At 43.4% G+C, this 20,491-nt stretch overlaps 1 protein-coding gene across 1 annotated transcript in view; it reads right to left on the minus strand.

Moving 5' to 3' along the window:
* The window catches only part of LOC124595804 (farnesol dehydrogenase-like), a 101,833-nt gene that overhangs the window by 69,602 nt on the left and 11,740 nt on the right, over nt 1–20,491 (minus strand). Inside the window, exons 2-3 of the mRNA XM_047134695.1 lie at nt 10,093–10,255; nt 2,478–2,607 (exon numbers count right to left, since the gene is read on the minus strand). Of these exons, the coding sequence (XP_046990651.1) occupies nt 2,478–2,607; nt 10,093–10,255 (293 nt within the window). The remainder of the gene's footprint in view (nt 1–2,477; nt 2,608–10,092; nt 10,256–20,491) is intronic.

Raw genomic sequence — 20,491 nt, forward strand, 5'->3', positions numbered from 1 at the left:
GGGACTGATGACCATAGATGTTAAGTCCCATAGTCCTCAGAGCCATTTGAACCATTTTAGTACAGTTCTGCTGTTCCACACTTGAATACTGCTAGCTAAAAATAAAACGTAAATCTCTCTGTGCCGGCTTCAACTTCTCTTACACTATTGCGATGCTCCTTATGGAAGTGGCGGAATGGGGGGGGGGGGATATTTCGTCATAACGGAAAAGTCTTTCTTTTAATTAATACCATTGCAACGCTGTCCACAACTTCTTGCTTCTTGTAAACACAGAATAAGCCGTTATAAGAGAATGCAGCCTTTCTCGGCGAATCTCGATAGTAAAATCTTCCCGGGTTGACAGCCGAGTCAATATGTTGTTCGCCAGCAACGTTTCAGCAACTTTCTTACTTGCCATCTTCAGGCGCCTGAAGATTGCATGTAAGAAACTTGCTGAAACGTTGCTGGAGACCAACGCATTGACTCGGCTGTCAGCCCGAGAAGATTTTATCATAGAATAAGCCGTTCTTACCAGAACTTTTTTATGTCATCTGTCAGTCCTGTATGGTAAAAATAGAATCCTAGGCAGGAGCATACCAGTGTATAGTGATAGCAGTTTTTTTAGTGGGCTTATTGCTCCTTTCAAGTGTTCTGCTACCGAACGAGGTGGCGCGATGGTTAGGACACAAACCGCATTCGGGGGGACGACGGTTCAATTCCCTAAATCGTTTAAGGCAAATGCCAGGATGGTTCCTTTGAAAGGGCACGGCCGACTTCCTTTCCCATCTTTCCCTAATCCGATGGGACCGATGGCCAGCCCTGCCCCCAAATGAACCAACCAAGTGTCCTGTCGATAACAAGCAGCCTTAGATTCATCTTTCATACAAAATTGTCAGTTTTCAGTTTAAGGTGCTTCTGATTGCAATCGATAGATATTTAGTTGAATCGCCGGCCGCGGTGGTCTAGCGGTTCTAGGCGCGCAGTCCGGAACCGCGCGACTGCTACGGTCGCAGGTTCGAATCCTGCCTCGGGCATGGATGTGTGTGATGTCCTTAGGTTAGTTAGGTTTAAGTAGTTCTAAGTTCTAGGAGACTGATAACCACAGATGTTAAGTCCCATAGTGCTCAGAGCCATTTGAACCATTTAGTTGAATCGACTACTTTTTACTGTCTTTCATTTCAAAAAAATAGTTCAAATGGCTCTGAGCAATATGGGACTTAACACCTGAGGTCATCAGTGCCTTAGAACTTAGAACTACTTAAGCCTAACTAACCTAAGGACATCATACACATCCATGCCCGAGGCAGGATTCGAATCTGCGACTGTAGCAGCAGAGCGGTTCCAGACTGAAGCGCCTAGAACCGCTCGGTCACCGAGGCCGACGTCTTTCATTTATCATGTAACAGAAATTCAAGGGCATTTTCGTAGTACTCATGTAGAGAACCTCGCACTTCTTATTTTTTAGGTTCAGTTGCCACTTTTTCTCACAAGTCATATATTTTGTCTGCACTGTATTGTAATTCGTTCTGATTCTCTGTTGATGTCACTAGACGGTTAGCAGTGGCATCGTCTGCTAACAATGTGGGAGGGATGTGCAGATTGCCTCCCAAACCATTTATATACACCAGGAATGGGAAAGGGTTTACAGTTCCAAGAGGGATGCCAGAGATAACTTCACCAGTTAGGTCCCGTCAGTTGCTACGAATTGTGACCTTTCTGACAGCAAGTCACGAATCCAGTTGAGACGATATTCCGCACTCACACTCTTTCCCTAGAGGAGCAGTGTAAGAAGTCTTCAGGAAATCTCGAATGGACTTAAGGTCCCCTGTTGATTACACTTATTACCGGGTGCGAATAGACAGCGAGTCGTGTGATGTCAGCTATTGATTTCACACACCACCCAAAGTATGTAGATTCCTGTGGCACTGGTAGAAAAACGTAGGAACTGGACCAGCTTGTTAGGGGACTACGGCGGAATGCAGGTAAACTCTTCGACTTGAAACTAGTTTGAAATTATAATTAAATCAAGAGCCTACACTGTCCACAGGCGTTGATATACATCAACGGGGACAGTTGAAAATGTGTGCCCCAACCGGAACTCGAACCCGGGATCTCCTGGTTACATGGCAGCCGATCTATCCATCTGAGCCACCGAGGGCACAGAGAATAGTGCGACTGCAGGGATTTATCCCTTGCACGCTCCCCATGAGACCCATATTCCCAACTTAACGTCCACACACTACATTTGTAGTGCCCCTGCCCATTACACTCATTACTCGCGGCAGACAATCTTACCGAGTCCTGTAAGAGTTCGGGCAATACGAGTGCATCCGGACAGAAGAAGAAGGTCAATGGCCGGTTGGCCTTAACTATGTGGTGAAGATGGTATCTGTTCTTTCGGACATGTCCGAAAGAACAGATACCATCTTCATATGAAACTAGTTTTTCACTGTGAGGGTGACGTATTTTCCGCTTGCATCTGTGTGAGGATGGCCAACCTGCCGATGTGGACGATGTGGCCGTCGTGTACGCCCTGGTCGAGCATCAGCCTGACCGCCTCACGCGTGCACAGCGACAGACCCAGCAGGTTCACCTCCACCACGCGCCGCATGTCCTCCTCTGTGGCCTCTGGAAACATAGGAACCAAACGTAGGCCGCAGTGCACCGTTGTATAAAGGTACGCTACAGTGGATACTACAAGGTGCTTTGAGAGTAATGGGAAAGGTCCTCGACAGTTTCAGTTACTGGTTACAGCGATGTTATCCCGCAAGAAATTTCTCAGGGAATCTCTGGGCCCGGAACCGGTTACACGAGGTGCGACAAAAAAGTAATGAGACTGATTTTCTTTGCAACATGTGGCAACCCTGCAGGCTTGTGTACGCACAATATCTTTGACCTTGGTCTGTAAGCTGCTTCTAGTCCAAGCGGCACATCGATGCAACTGCTCAGGCGTGAGTTGTGCTGTAATAAGTTAACACTTGTTTGTGTCTCGTCACGGAAATGGAACCGCATAATATTGCGCAACGGTATACCATTTCTTTTTGCGCTAAATTGGGTGAAAACGCGACGACAACTTACGGCAAGCTTCAGAAGGCTTTTGGAGAGGAGGTTATGTCAAGAGCTCAAGTTTTTCGTTGGCATAAAATGTTTAGTGAAGGCAGAACGACTGTTGAAGACGAAGGCCGCAGTGGACGACCATCAACCTCACGTACAGAAGTCGACTTGGCCAGGGTGAGTGAAATCGTACGATCTGATCGAAGATTATTCTTGAAAATGATTGCAGAAGAACTGAACATCAATCGAGAAACGGTTCGTTTAATAATAACTGAAGATCTTGGTATGAGAAAGATTTGTGCATAAATAGTCCCCAAAAATCTCACACCACAACAGCGAGAAACATGGAAAAATGTGGTAGCCGATCTGTTAGAGCAAACGGAAATCAACCCAGAATTGTTGAGCCGTGTTATCACTGGTGACGAAAGTTGGTTTTTTCAGTACGATCCAGAGACAAAACGCCAAAGTTCGCAATGGTGCTCAAAGGGATCACCCAGACCAAAACAAGCTCGCATGTCAAAGTCAAAAGTGAAAGCCATGCTTGTGTGCTTCTTTGATTCCAAGGGAATTGTTCATAAAGAGTGGATGCCTCCTGGACAAACAGTTAACCAATATTACTACAAACAAATTTTAGAAAGACTTTGTAAAAGAGTTCTTCGTGTCCGTGCCATTATTGCTGATGATTGAATTCTGCATCACGATAACGTGTCATCCCATACTGCTCTGTCAGTACAGCAATTTTTAACCCCAAAACAAATTTCATCGCTACCACAGCCACATTATTCACTAGATATAGCTCCAAGAGTCAAAATGGTGGTCAAGGGACACCATTTTCAAGCAACACAAGACGTCCAAAAAGCTGTGCCGAGGGTCTTGGAGGATATTACAGAATATGAGTCCCAGAAATGTTACCATCAATGGCAGAAGCGCTGGAAAAAGTGTGTGCAATGAGACGGGAACTACTTTGAAGGAGACAACACTAAACTTGACTAAAACGGTAAGCAACATTTTTTTTTCCACATCAGCCTCATTACTTTATTGTCGCACCTCGTAAATGTTGTGTTTGCCATATCTGTGATGTTCGACTCTTTGATCATATCTCACTATGATATACACAACTATCCTGTCTCGCGTGAAGACAAGCGCAGAGATTCCCGCACACTCTGCCACTTCTGTTGTCTTATCTACGTACACCGACCCTCTTCTCGACCATAACCCTGTGGTGCACATGGCCCACTGCAGTGGACAGCTGTTTCGCTTCTTTGGTGTCTTCGACCAGTCCTGAGGCTGCAAATGCATGCAGGGTACAGCACCAGTAGGGGCTGTCATTTGGAGTGGACTGTGTGCATTTGCAGCTTCAGGACTGGTTGAAGACACCAAAGAAGCGACTATTAAAAGCTGTCCACCGCAGTGGACATGCGCACCACAGGATTAACGCTCTTGTCTGAACAACATGGCAGAATCACCCGTTCCCGTCAGAGCAGAATCCTTTCTGTCCCACTTCATTGCTCAACCACTTTCTCGAAGTCCTCAGTAGCAGGAACCCGACTCTGGAATAACCTCCTGCACTATATTAGAGAACTGAATAACGTCTTCAGCTTTAAAAGATAGCTAGTGATGTAACTAACAATGCAACAATAATGAATACTATTGTTCCTGTATGCACGAGTTATTCCCTCACATCCTTTTTTCCAAACACATTTTCCTCATTTGCCAATGTTCTTTGTTGGTGCAGTGTCCTTAAATTTTCCTTCCCCTGAACTTGCTACATCAGAAAATATGTATTTTTACACTTATAAAGTCTTTTATATCTGTCACTGTCATTATTATTATTGTTACTATTATTGTCATTATTATTATTGTTACTATTATTGTCATTATTATTATTATTGTTGTTGTTGCTAGTGGAAGGAGCAGTACTAGAAGTATTGTCAGTATTAACTTTATTACCTCTTATTGTTCTTGCTATTATTATTATTATTGCTATAGTAATTGGGAGCAGCAGTAGGAGAATTATTGCCAGTATTAACTTTCTTAGTTCATAGTTAGTATTCTTTACTCTCATTGACACTCACATCATTTTATTACTATTTGATGTTGATGATTTGATGATTGTTATTTGTTTAGTAACTAAGATGTAAAAAAGATACTCTATATGTGAAAGCCTGGTCAGATGTAAGAGAGGACCTGATGGCCTTAATTTGATCAGGTGAAATAAATAAACAGAACAAAATACAAATTGTAGTGCTTACAATTTTCAGTCCTCACGCTGAGCGCAAAGTTAGACAGTGTGTTACTCTTGAGCGCCAAGCTGGCAAATAAATTATGTACTGACCCTCTTGCCGTGACGGCCAGTGGTCACTGAGGGTAAATCAAGAAAAATCAAATTTATAGATTCAGGGGCAGTTTATAAGAACGAAAATTGAGTAATATGGAATCTCCTACACTAAATCAAACAAAAGCATTAGTAACTTGTATTTTCCATCAAACTAGGAACTTAAATGATTGGTTGATAGTCTCAGTGTCGCTTGGGGTGGGTGGGAGATAAAATATACATTAACGATCTCATGTCGCCCTCTGAATGCATTTGGTCGATACATTACAAATGTTCATTGAGCAGCTGAGCGAGCTGCCACGTGGTTACAAGTGAGAATCTCACCTTTGTGGCTGCCTTCATTGTCACCCCACCTCACTGGATTTGGTTGGGTCTGCACATGTGTTGCTAGGCAGTGGTCTGTATAACGCTTTCTCTAATGTTCTCACTTAATAAACATATTCATAGTGCCACCGCTAATTGCACCTCAAACCAAAATAACGAGTATGTTGCAATTTCTAAATGATGTTTGAGAACAGGAAGCACAGCAGGTTTTCTATCTTTTGGATCGTTGATTTGATGGAAGTCTGTTATAGTCATTCCATTACAGTCTCAGATTCATTATAGTTTTCGTATGCTGCTAGTGGAATTGGTAATTGTGATTATTTTATTTTTACATCGAACTCATTAAGTTAACCACATCTAGACAGAATTTTATAACTTTCGTAATATTACATCTGACTTCAGCTCATGATTCTTTTATTACTGTCCCCATACAGCTCCATACAACAACTGTGTGGCCTTTATTATACAGAATCTCAACAAAATTGGTCACAGATGTTAACAGATGTTCATAAATCTCAAATGTTGTATATCGAGAGCTATAAATATTAATTCCTGAATAATTTAATTTCAGTATGTGTTTGTGTATCTGATTAAGTGTATTTTATTATGTATTTAAAAGTACATAAATGAAAAGGAAATAATTATTTCGAATCTTGTTAGAACATGATAAAAATAAATTATTAATAGTTGGTTCGGATGTCACAGAAAAATATCCACAAGTGTAACTTACACAACATTACTTCAGAAGGAAACAACAATGATTTAACGGAATTCTAAATAGGAAATTGACGAAAATTAACTGACTGATACGTTACCAGGACATGAAATGAAAAGCTCGATATCTGACAAAACAAAAACACCTGCCAGCCGCTCAGTGAGTTTCGCGCCTTGTGGGTGATGACCATCATCAACAAAAAAACATGAGATAGATAATATTCATTTCTTGTGTATGCATGTCTTCTTAATTGTTCAGCGTCGCTTGTGCTAAACCTACTGATACATCAGTTTTCGTCTGTTTCGTGCCACAGGTCATAGGTAATACGATAATCCGCTACTGATGTAAACTGCTACTGACCAAGCTTCTTATTTCGTCCAAATTCCTCAGAGATTTTCTTCCATCCCAGAATTTGTTATATTTCACCTGGTTTCTTGAGGGTCCCATCTACATCTAAATCATACTCCGCAAGCCACCTAATGGTGTGTGGCGGAGGATACTTTTGGTACCACTATCTGATCCCTTCAACCCTGTTCCACTCGCGAATAGCGCGTGGGAAGGCCCCAGCTATCCTTTCCTAGAGTAAACATGGGCTGCGCCAGGACCAGGCGTTGCGGCCCACACTTTCTTGTGTCCAGGGTATCTGACCAGAGCAAAAGCAATGCCAAGAACATGAGGAATGCCACGGGGATCACGCATACCAGATCTCTGCCACAGAAAGTTCTATTCCATCATGTTTTGATCATTTCATTGAAACGCCACATTTGCAAAATATGGTTCAAATGGCTCTGGGCACTATGGGACTTAACATCTGTGGTCATCAGTCCCCTAGAACTGAGAACTACTTAAACCCAACTAACCTAAGGACATCACACACATCCATGCCCGAGGCAGGATTCGAACCTGCGACCGTAGCAGTCGCGCGGTTCCGGACTGAGCGCCTAGAACCGCTAGACCACCGCGGCCGACCCACATTTGCACTTCGATGACGAATAAGAGAAGTGCGTGAAACAGCACAACAATTTATATTTTGAGAGACATGACTCTGTAATTACTGCATGTGTTGGCTTACATTGTTTCAAGTAAATGTTCAGGTTTTTCCCAAATAATGCCTCGTTTGTGGCACTTGTGCATCTGGTAGTCAGAACTGTGTGTTACGCGGTATTGTTTCTTAAGTGACTTGTGATTCTGTAGTTCTTAGACGGGTGGTAAGACAAACACATCCCGGTATTTTAAAATCATTTTTATTCGGTTTTAGCCACCTGAGCTGCGGTACTTGTCTTGTCGGTAGTGATACTATAGAAAATAACGTATTTCGCTCGCAAGCTCCACAGTGCAAAACTAAATAAAGCAGTGCATCGTACTACAATAAATGCTTCAAATAAATTTCTGGATTTTCTATTTCGGTATCTACATCCACACCCTGAAAACCGCTGTGAAGTGCACGGAGTAGGGCATTTTCCATTGTCCCAGTTATTAGAGATTACTTCACGTTCCACTTAGGTGTGGGGCGCGGAAATAATGACTTAAGTGCCTCTGTGGGTACTCTAATTAATCTAATCTTCTCTTGTCGATCCGTACGGGAGCAATACATAGAGGGCTAAAATGCATTGCTAGAGCCATCATTTTGCACTATTTCTTGAATAGAATTTTAGAAACACGACTTTGCACTAAATACTTTTTTTCTGTTTCACCAAGGTTGTGCTAGCAGCCACATTGTAGACTACCAGTCTACAATGCCTGCAGTAAGAAAACATAAACTCTTTAATCAATTATTAAGTAGTAAATACGCAAAATAAAAATCATAATTCTATAAAAAACAAAGAAAGAAACTTAATGAACAAATTGGAAACAAACACACGACCTAACATGAAAAACCTCATATCATTGACCTCACAAAATAATATTTTAATTAAAATAGGTAAGATAATTTAAACAAAGAATGTTTAAAGGGAATCAGTGTAGAAGTAAAAGATGATACTCCCGAAAATAACTAAGAGAGCAAGTATAAAAAGAAATGTTATCTCAACAGAATCCAACTTATGATGGAGTAGGTGCTGCAAAAGTGAGGAGAAATTACACCCCCCCCCCCCACCCACCCCCATTTTAAGCACGTTTATTGCCGATTTTAAAAGAGTTCGTTTATTGACTCTAGTCGCTCAAATACATTCTAACAATTAGTCATGCCTGAATTTGCAACACAGATTAGTTTATCTGATACTTTGTCTGGTACTTTCGCATATTTTCGTGTATCGCGGTTTCGTTTTTTGCTCCTCCTGTTCAAATTAAATATAAGGTAGGTTAATAAATAAATATTCCTGACTCGTTCAGTCTGGGGGGCCATTTGAAATGTGTGATAACTGAAGAAAACTTCACCTAAGCTGGCTAAAAAAAAGCGTTTTATTGAGTGACAGCGTAACTCTGTCGAAACCGGTCATCCAATAAAATGCTTTTTTAGCGATCTTGGCTTGTGAAGTTTTCTTCACACATCATTAATAACAAATAAGTTTTTTTTGTCATTAGCACACAATGGCTTCCATGCTTACCCGATTGTAGCACTTAGCACTTCTGTGCCCAAAACATTGAATGCTCGCAGCGATCAATGATCTGAAATTAATTCCTTGAATATTCGTCCCAGCACCTCTTCCACATTCTATTTCATAAATTAAACGAATACCGCTTCTCACTGTATTTGCTTTATTACGTTTCGCACCACGGCTCTAGACGTCTGACCGGTCCAAGCTCGCCAACACAACTCCCCACCGTTCTCCAACAGGCCGACCTGTGTGGCCGAGCGGTTCTTCAGTCTGGAACCGCACGACCGCTACGGTCGCAGGTTCTAATCCTGCATCGGGCATGGATGTTTGTTATGCCCTTAGGTTAGTTAGCTTTAAGTAGTTCTAAGTTTAGGGGACTGATGACCTCAGATGTTAAGTCCCGTAGTGCTCAGAGCCATTTGAACCATTTTGTTCTCCAACAGAGCCGGAAAGAAGTACCACGAACCCCCATTGTCGGCGATAATCGACAATCAAGGCATTGATACTAACGCCCAGAACGTTCCAGGAGGTCAGCAATGATGTTGTCGGTCCAAAATAAGGTATTGTGCTTATTGCAGCCAAAGGTTTCGATAGCGGTCCTGTTACAGTGGGCTCACTTCGGCTGAAAAGATGAGTAAAAACTTTGTCGATATGTTACTTCGCGACTATGCTGTTACTGGTCTGACAACACGGGCAGAATTCATTAGTGGAATTGGCTTTAAAAATTTGCATTCGACAACATTAGTTTACGTTGTGCGCCCCCGGTAGCTGAGTGGTCAGCGCCACGGAATGTCAGTCCTAAAGGCCTGGATTCGATTCCCGGCTGGGTCGGAGATTATCTCCGCTCAGGGAGTGGGTGCTGTGTTGTCCTAATCATCATCATTTCACCGACGCGCCAGTCGCCAAAGTGGCATCAAATCGAAAGACTTGCACCCGGCGAACTGTCTACCCCTAGTCACACGACATTTACATTTTTTTTAGCTTACGTTAACATTAAAACATGCTGCTAGTTATGATACTGTTTTTTTTATTTTACTGGATACTATATATACTGCAGTAGAAACTCAAGTACATGGCTGTGCATAGCGTTTTTTTTTATCATCAGAGCAAGCGAGTCCCTGGTTAATGCAGACCGCTGATCGGCTCACCGGTGAGGGAGGCCTCGCTGTAGATACCGGCGTTGTTGACGAGGATGTGGACGGCGCCGAGGTGTTGGCGCACCCACTGGAAGGCGGCCACCACGTCGCCCTCTTTGCTCACATCGCCCTTGAGCGCGTGCAGCCGACCACCACCGGCGTCGTTGGCGAGTTCCTGCCGCAGAAACACACGGACGGCTGTCCTCAGCTGCCTGTTACACTTAGATGGGCATTAACAACATTCTTACCGTACCCTGACATTTATTTGTGTTAATACCTAAAGCCTGTCATTTAGTGTCTATTATGTCGTGGTCTTCGGTCAAAATACTGGTTTGATGCAGCTCTCTGGGGCTTCTCTATTCTGTGCAAGCCTCTTCATCTGCAACCTATATCCCTCTGAATCTGCTAACTGTATTCATCTCTCGATCTCCCTCTACTATTTTTACCCCACACGCTTCCCTCCAGTACTAAACTAGTGATCCCTTGATGCCTCACAGTGTGTCCTAACAACCGATTCCTTCTTTTAGTCAGGCTGTACCACAAATTTCTATTCTCCCAAGTTATACTCAGTACCTCCTCATTAGTTACGTGATCTACCCGTCTATTCTTCGGCATTCTTTTGTAGCATCACATTTCGAAAGTTTCTATTCTCTTCTTGTCAAAACTGCTTATCGTCCATGTTTCACTTCCATACATGGCTACACTACATACAAGTACTTTCAGAACCGACTTCCTGACAGTTTAAACTATACTCGATGTTAACAAATTTCTCTTCTTCAATAACACTTTTCTTACCAATGCCAGTCTACATTTTATATCCTCCCTACGCCGACCATCATCAGTTATTTTGCTTCCCAAATAGCAAAACTCATTTACTATTTCAGGTATCTCATTTCCTAATCTAATTCCCTCTGTATCACCCGACTTAATTCGACTGCATTCCATTATCATCGTTTTGCTTTCTTGATGTTCATTTGATATCCACCTTTCAAGATACTGTCAATTCCGCTCAACTGTCCTTATAACTCCTTTTCTGTCTCTGACCGAATTACAATGTCATCGGCAAACCTAAAAGTTTTTATTTGTTCTCCATGGATTTCAATTCCTACTCCAATTTTTTTCTTTTGTTTTCTTTACTGCTTACTCAATACACAGAGTGAATAATATCAGTGACAGGCTACAACCCTGTCTCACGCCACTGCTTCCCTTTCATGCCCCTTGACTCTTATCGCTGCTACCTCGTTTCTGTACAAAGCCGGCCGCCGTGGCCGTGCGGCTCTAGGCGCTCCAGTCCGGAGCCGCGCTGCTGCTACGGTCCCAGGTTCGAATCCTGCCTCGGGCATGGGTGTGTGTGATGTCCTTAGGTTTAAGTAGTTCTAAGTTCTAGGGGACTGATGAACACAGCAGTTGAGTCCCATAGTGCTCAGAGCCATTTTAACCATTTTCTGTACAAACTGTAAATAGCCTTTTGCTCTCTGTGTTTTACCCCTGTAACCCTTAGCATTTGAAAGAGAGTATTCCAGCCAACATTGGCAAAAGCTTTCTCTAAATCTACAAATGCCATAAACATAGGTTTGCCTTTCCTTAACCTATCTTTTATGAGAAGTCTTAGGGTCACTATTGCCTCGCGTGCCGAAATCCAGACTTCTGTAATAGAATGTAATAATGTTACATACCTATGTTATTCATTTCCAGCTACTTGATAGATGACCAACAGATAATCCAGTCTATGGGTAAAGTAAAGAGAAAACCTTGGGTTAAATTGATGGAATAGCTAGACATGGAAAAAAACAGCACAGAAGTCTGAGAGCTACAGAGACCTCTGAACAATGAACCAATAAAAGCCATCGGGAAGGAGAATTACTGCCAATCCGGTTGTTCATCAGCTGCTAATAAATGGCAAAACAAATAGTCGAAAAAAGACCACCGAAGTTTCAAAGAAGTACTGAACAAGAAACGTGAAGTCTCTCCTATACTTTCAGATTAGATGAGTTTAGATGAGCTGGAAGACACCTTGAAAATTAGTTAGGCTGGCAAAGCGGCTGGACTCGGCGGTATCTTGTGGCGATAACGGATCAGAGATGAACACAAGCTGTATCTGTATCATCCGAAAGAGCACCTCTCGAACACCGACTGAGACAAAACCGACCGTGTTCAATTACTCGGACTGACAAAACTCTGATCCATCACCCCGAAATTCACTGCGTCCGGAAATTTTAAGTTACTGGAGCCAGAAATACTCTACTTTTCTTCAGTTTGGCTGAACACTACATTCAAACATTAAAGTAAGTACCCAAAAACTACAACAACACAGCAAATCAAACAGATTACCACTGATAAAATACTCTCCTAAACAAACTTAACAACTGACGACATATTTCTACCTAATAATACAATGACAGATAGCGCGCAAAATCCATCGGCAGAGCACAATAATTTACATGAGATCAAATGCGAAACAATAAAAGATGCAAATGAAGGTAAACACTTAGAGACTACATAAATAAATAAACATTGGCAATTTAAAAAAAATTAAAAAGTAACCGAAACTGTTTTATCTCATTAACATTAGTAACTATTGTTTGCAAAACTGGCTGTGTCGGAACTTAATAGGTTTACAAAGACATTATGGTTACGGAAAGAAATAATTAAATGAATGAAACCAAGTTTTGACTGCTGCTCTCAATATTACTGAACATAAAGCTCAACAGTTTTACAATATGGCAATTGACAATTATGTAAAATGAATGACAAAGTTATTGCCGTTTTTACATCACTGATTAGAGCGATGTAGTTCGTGGTATCTCTTATTCAATGTTCCTTCAAAACAGTTTTCACTTAGCTGATGCTACCGGCGGGCGACTCGTCCTCATCCGCGTCGTTACTCCATGGTCGTTGGGCGTGCAAGCCAATAACTGCTGTTGTCTTGCTCACCTCCTTATTGGTGAACGCCAGTTGTGAATGTAATACGTACGCTACGTGTTTGCAGAATTAATTCCAATCTGCGTATCTGCATATAATGATGACAATAAAACACGCTTCTTTCCATTAACGCTTGAGGTATTCAGACGTCATAATGTTTGCTACACACATTAATCACAGTTTTCCTTTTTATGGTTTACGATCACGCCGCAGCCCTTTTGACAGTATATCCGAGAGCACTACGGAAACAAATCAAGTCAACTCTACTGTGGATGACCAGTCCGTTGCTTAAACAGAAAAATAGGTACCGTGCGCAGTCGCCTATGCAATCACTTCAATTACGCGGCAACCAGCGCACCATACAATCACACTGCAAGTTATTTTTATCAGTATACGACACGAAAATTTGTTACCATATTTTCTGTTTTATTCTACAGTCCGTGGTATGCACTAAACAGTTTGTGTTGTCTACAATCGAGAACAGAATCTTTACTGCATGTACACAGCCTACCGGTCTCCATATCAAAGCTTTATGCTTATTGAGGCAAAACACAGTTACGGCAAACGAACAACGCGACACGTAAAACCACTAGTTCTTTGATCGCGGTAGACAGCGAGATCATAGATGTAGCACTGTCCAAACACTGATATTTTTCAGTGGCCTCGAAAACAGTGTGTGACAGTACATACACGTTGCACGACAATCACCTCCACTCTCTTCTGCTCACTCCCGACTTTTGGTGATGCCTTCTCTTTCGACCTGTCAGTATGACTCTACGTCGCTCATACACTTCGCTTCACATAACACTTTCAGAAATTCTGATTACCTCTGATTACCTCGATTTACGGCTTTATACAAAATCACAGTCTCTTGTTACTCTGTCCACAGAAAATGAATTCCAATAACACGTTAACAAATAAGAAAGTATACAACATCAGAGTAACTGAAGATGGCAGCCACATTCATAACGACTATATTAGGTAAACAGAAACATAATCATTCAAAGAATTAAATTTACAAAACTCCTTCTGAAATATTTTTTCAATGTATGATGAAAATAAAGCAGGAAAGAAGTAAAAGAAAATATAGTAAAAAGTAAAAAAAATGTATATCTGCCTTTAACATTATCTTCACAATCTGTATGGAGCAGATTCTTTAGGAATATTACCAAATAATGGATCCTACCGCTGTTCAATAATTGTCTGGAACAATACCGTAGCGCTAAAAACAGGAATAAGACTAAAGTGTTATAAGCCTTACAATTAAATTTTCCCTGAGGCATTTAAGTCTCGTCTTTATCTACGATAACGTTGGAAGCTGAAGAAATAAACTAAAATTTGTGCCACGACAGGGACTCAAACCCGGCCTAGTAACCAAGAAGACCCGTTTCGAGTTCAGGCTGAGGCACAAATTTTAATTTATTTCTTGAGCTTCTAACATTATCGAAGATTAAAGTGGTTGCAATACTGAAACCTGGCAAGCAGCCTAAAGACCCAAGAAATTTAGACCACTTTCGTACCTGTGTCATCTGTATAAAGTTTTTAAAAGATCCGGCCGGAGTGGCCGTGCGGTTCTAGGCGCTAAAGTCCGGAACCGAGCGACCGCTACGGTCGCAGGTTCGAATCCTGCCTCGGGCATGGATCTGTGTGATGTCTTTAGGTTAGTTAGGTTTAATTAGTTCTAAGTTGTAGGCGACTGATGATCTCATAGTGCTCAGAGCCATTTGAAACATTTTTTTTTAAAGAACCTCTTTGAAACCTGCAAAGTACTTCTATGGGTTGGGGCAAATAAAAGTGGCCCAGAGAACTGAGTTAGTGAGCACCATTCATCTCTTGGCACTTTTGGGCCCTGGTCAACAGGTTATTGAAGACAGATGGAAGTCTGTTTTCTTTTTCTTTTTTATTTTTTTACCTTTTTTTTACGCCTGGAATTGCTGCAGTCTAGTCCAAAATGCTCTGCTGCAGTCCTTGGAGACTATGAAGGTTGTTGCAATACACCATAGACTTGAGCGCTTCCCACACAAAGCAATGGCACACTGGCAGATCAGGTGATCTGAGTGACCAACTACAGGCTGCGACCAGACTGACCTCTGTCAGGTGCGAAGATTGTGTAAACGTGTAAAAGTGCTAGAACGTTTGGCTGTCTGTATGAGCAGCTGCTCCATCCTGTTGGAAGTAACTGCAGGTCTTTTCCACCCTCGTCAATGTTGCCACTCGCCCAAGCCACCCTTATTTGCCCCATCATGCAGAGGCCTACAGACAGCTGTATCAAGTGGTTGCCTACCTGCAGGTGCGTAGCTGTACTTTGGAGTTTTTCTCAGTAAAAGCACACTTTTAAAATTCTCAGTAAATATGGGGGGCGGGTCGAGAGATGGCACCGAGGTTATTGCCGAAATGGAGGGGATCCCTCTGCTGCTTTATTCACTCGTATGACAATGTGACAACTCTCCATTATCACGCCACAGGAGGGCATGAAACAGGAGCACTGCAGACACATAAGATACCTTTGCTGCTTCGGATCATTTTCAAATTTCGTCGAATCGGTTTCATCGGGCCCTAGTGGTTCCAACCTGTACACTAGAGCACAAATTGCGGTCGCCCTGCACTCCAAAGGGTTGAGATCATGCTCAATGCATTTGCTAGCCCATGATGTCCTCAGAGTACAGCTGAAGTGTGAGGAAGATATCAGCAATATCAGATATTGTTAAGAACATCTTCCTGTTGCTCATCACACTGCAAACTGTCCTTTTCGAATATGTTGAAATCAACGTCGCAAGGAAAGGGAAGGGGGTTTCATTGACGCTCATTTCGCACTCCCAGAGGCCTCTGAGCGGCGGTGTGTCTGAAGTGTTTTCTTCGGCCGTTCACAAGAAAACCTCGTGATTTCAGCGCTGGGAGTCGCGATTCCGACCGCCATTGCAGAGCTGTAAAACGAAAGGATGAAACGTAGGTTAATGGGGGCTATGACGATCTTGCTATCATATGACACGCCTACGATGGTTTTGGGTAGATTTGTGGTGAAATTTGGTGCCATCGGGACTTTACTTGTTACATGAAGTTCTGAGCTCTGGCGTTATTTCTGCACGTGTGGACACATTTCTGTTGGAAGCGTCGTCGAGCCCAAGGGTGACGTCGCGCGGCGGCACGCTTTTGCACCATTACAGAGGAAGGATGTAGGCACCTCTGAGCCAAATTTCTAATGTCTGCGTCGTAGTGGTGGTAATTACAGATTTCAGAAAACCTGTCCTTTGATTCTGTTGTGTACTGTCGATCACCTACATATGCTACAGCATCCAGAAAACCGAGATTCTGTTCCAGGATATTAGGCTAAGTGCCAAAGAAACTGGTATAGGCATGCGTACTCAAAAACAGAGATATGTATACAGGTAGAATATGTCGCTGCGGCCGGCATCGCTTATATAAGACAACAAGTGTCTGGCGCAGTTGTTACATCGTTTAGTGTTGCTACAACGGCAGCGTATTAAGATTTAAGTGAGTCTGAACGTGGTGTTATAGTCGGCACACGAGCGACTGGACATAGCATCTCCGAGTTAGCGATGAAGTGGGGATTTTCCCGTACGGCCATTTCACGAGTGTACCGTGAATATCTGGAATCCGGTAAAACATCAGATCTCCGACATCGCTCCGCCCGGAAAAAGATCTTGGAAGAACGAGACCAACGACGGCTGAATAGAATCGTTCAACGCGACAGATGTGCAACCCTTCCGCAAATTGCTAAAGATTTCAATTCTGGGCCATCAACAAGTGTCAGCGTGCGAACCGCTCAATGAAACATCATCGATAGGCTTTCCGAGCCGAAGACCCTCTCGTGTACCCTTGATGAGTGCACGACACAAAGCTTTACTCCTCGCCTGGGATCGTCAACGCCGACATTGGACTGTTGATGACCGCTAACATGTTGTCTGGTCCGACGAGTCTCTTTTTAAATTGTATCTAGCGCATGTACGTGTACGGGTGTGGTGAGAGCCTCGTGAATCCATGGACTCTGCACGTCAGCAGGGAACTGTTCAACCTGGTGAAGGCACTGTAATGGTGTGGCGCTTGTACAGTTGGAGCGATATGGGACCCCTGATACGTCTAGATACGACTCTGACAGGTGACACATACGTAAGCATCCTGTCTGATCACCTGCATCCATTCATGTCCATAGTGCATTCCGACGGACAATGCGACACCCCACACGTCCAGAATTGCTACAGTGTGGCTCCAGGAATACTCTTCTCAGTTTCAACACTTCCGCTGGCCACCAAACTCACCAGAAATGAACATTATTGAGCGTACTCGGATGCCTTGCAACGTGCTGTTCAGAAGAGTATCCACCCCGTCGTTTCTTACGGAAATATGAAGAGCCCTGCAGGATTCATGGTGTCAATTTCCCCCAACACTACTTCAGACATTAGTCGAGTCCATGCCACGTCGTGTCGCGGCATTTACGCGTGCTTGGTGGGGCCCTACGCGAGATTAGGCAGGTGTACCAGTTACTTTGGCTCTCCAGTGTAATAGCTTGCTGTCTCCAAAGCAATTCCGTGTTCGGACTTGCATCTGTAATCAACGTGTGTGGGCCATATAAGAGCAGTCTGACTCCAACAAAAACCCACATTTTCATTTTAAATTTTGTTTAATGTCATACAAAACCAGTCTTCATTAGCACTGGTCATGATGATGCGCGTTAGAAGTTCTCTGATATATATATGATGAATACCACGCTAGTCATATAAGCTAAAGACGAATGTGCATCGCTAAGAAGGAGAATAAAAGAAATTGGACTGAGAAACATTGGTACTAGGAAGATAATCGCGAATAAACCTTGGGTAACGGCAGCAATACTTCAACTGACCGATGATGGAAGGAATTACAAAAGTGTTCAGGGAAAGTCAGGAACACAACGATGTAAGTCTCTCAATACTGAAATAAATGGGAAGTGTAGGAAAGCTAAAGGAAAATGGCTGCACGAAAAATAAGAAGAAATTCCAAAGAAATTGGACATAGGAGAGCCAGATTCAGCATACAGAAAAGTCAAAACAGCTTTCGCCGAAATTAAAAGCAAAGGATTTAGCAGCATAAAGGGCGGAAGAGGAATCCCATTGCTAAACACACAGGAGAGAGTGGATAGATTGAAAACGCATAGTGAAGCCGTCTAAAAGGGAGACGAAAGATGTAAAAGAAGAAGAAATGGGAATCGATATGGAAGACAGAGGGGGTCCAGTATTAGATTCAGAATTTAACAGAGCCTTGGAAGACTTGTAATCGAATAAGGCATAAGCGATAGATAACATCACATTGGAATTTCTGAAATCATTGAGAGAAGTGGCAGCCAAGTCGCTATTCAGATTCGTGTGTAGACTAACGACATACCACCACAGCGTCGGAAAAATATCATCGACGCAGTCCCCAGCGTAGTAAGTCTAAGCAAGTGCGAGAGCTATAGCACTCACAGCTTAAAAGTTCACGCATCAAAATTTGGTAACAAAAATAATACACAGTAATAATACACAGAAAAGAAAATGGAAGAGGTGTTAGATAACGATCAGATCGGCTTTCGGAAAGGCAAACACACCAAGAGGCAGTTCTGACGTTCCACCTCGTAGTGGAAGCAGGACTTACGAAAAATGCAGGCACTTTGATAGTATTTGTCGATCCAAAACAAACGTTCAGCAATGTAAACTGGTGAAAAATGTTTAAAATTCTCATAAAAACAGATATACGCTATAGGGAAAGTAATACATGATGTGTAGAAGAAGCAGGAAGGGACAATAAAAAGGGAAGATCAAAAAAGAAGTGCTCGGATTAAAAAGGGTTTCAGGCTCAATATGCTGAAGTAATGAAGAGAAAAGTTCTGGTCTTACGTTAAATCAGTAAGTGGCTCGAAACAGCATATCCAGACACTCCGGGATGATGATGGCATTGAAACAGAGGATGACACGCGTAAAGCTGAAATGCTAAACACCTTTTTCCAAAGCTGTTTCACAGAGGAAGACCGCACTGCAGTTCCTTCTCTAAATCCTCGCACAAACGGAAAAATGGCTGACATCGAAATAAGTGTCCAAGGAATAGAAAAGCAACTGGAATCACTCAATAGAGGGAAGTCCACTGGGCCTGACGGGATACCAATTCGATTCTAGACAGAGTACGCGAAAGAACTTGCCCCCTTCTAACAGACGTGTACCGCAAGTCTCTAGAGAAACGGAGGGTTCCAAATGATTGGAAAAGAGCACAGGTAGTCCCAGTCTTCAAGAAGGGTCGTCGAGCAGATGCGCAAAACTATAGACCTATATCTCTGACGTCGATCTGTTGTAGAATTTTAGAACATGTTTTTTGCTCGAGTATCATGTCGTTTTTGGAAACCCGGAATCTACTATGTAGGAATCAACATGGATTCCGGAAACAGCGATCGTGTGAGACCCAACTCGCTTTATTTGTTCATGAGACCCAGAAAATATTAGATACAGGCTCCCAGGTAGATGCTATTTTCCTTGACTTCCGGAAGGCGTTCGATACAGTTCCGCACTGTCGCCTGATAAACAGAGTAAGAGCCTACGGAATATCAGACCAGCTGTGTGACTGGATTGAAGAGTTTTTAGCAAACAGAACACAGCATGTTGTTATCAATGGAGAGACGTCTACGGACGTTAAAGCAACCTCTGGCGTGCCACAGGGGAGTGTTATGGGACCATTGCTTTTCACAATATACACTCCTGGAAATGGAAAAAAGAACACATTGACACCGGTGTGTCAGACCCACCATACTTGCTCCGGACACTGCGAGAGGGCTGTACAAGCAATGATCACACGCACGGCACAGCGGACACACCAGGAACCGCGGTGTTGGCCGTCGAATGGCGCTAGCTGCGCAGCATTTGTGCACCGCCGCCGTCAGTGTCAGCCAGTTTGCCGTGGCATACGGAGCTCCATCGCAGTCTTTAACACTGGTAGCATGCCGCGACAGCGTGGACGTGCACCGTATGTGCAGTTGACGGACTTTGAGCGAGGGCGTATAGTGGGCATGCGGGAGGCCGGGTGGACGTACCGCCGAATTGCTCAACACGTGGGGCGTGAGGTCTCCACAGTACATCGATGTTGTCGCCAGTGGTCGGCGGAAGGTGCACGTGCACGTCGACCTGGGACCGGACCGCAGTGACGCACGGATGCACGCCCGTAGGATCCTACGCAGTGCCGTAGGGGACCGCACCGCCACTTCCCAGCAAATTAGGGACACTGTTGCTCCTGGGGTATCGGCGAGGACCATTCGCAACCGTCTCCATGAAGCTGGGCTACGGTCCCGCACACCGTTAGGCCGTCTTCCGCTCACGCCCCAACATCGTGCAGCCCGCCTCCAGTGGTGTCGCGACAGGCGTGAATGGAGGGACGAATGGAGACGTGTCGCCTTCAGCGATGAGAGTCGCTTCTGCCTTGGTGCCAATGATGGTCGTATGCGTGTTTGGCGCCGTGCAGGTGAGCGCCACAATCA

Source organism: Schistocerca americana, chromosome 2, assembly GCF_021461395.2.
Source record: "Schistocerca americana isolate TAMUIC-IGC-003095 chromosome 2, iqSchAmer2.1, whole genome shotgun sequence".
Taxonomy (NCBI): domain Eukaryota; kingdom Metazoa; phylum Arthropoda; class Insecta; order Orthoptera; family Acrididae; genus Schistocerca; species Schistocerca americana.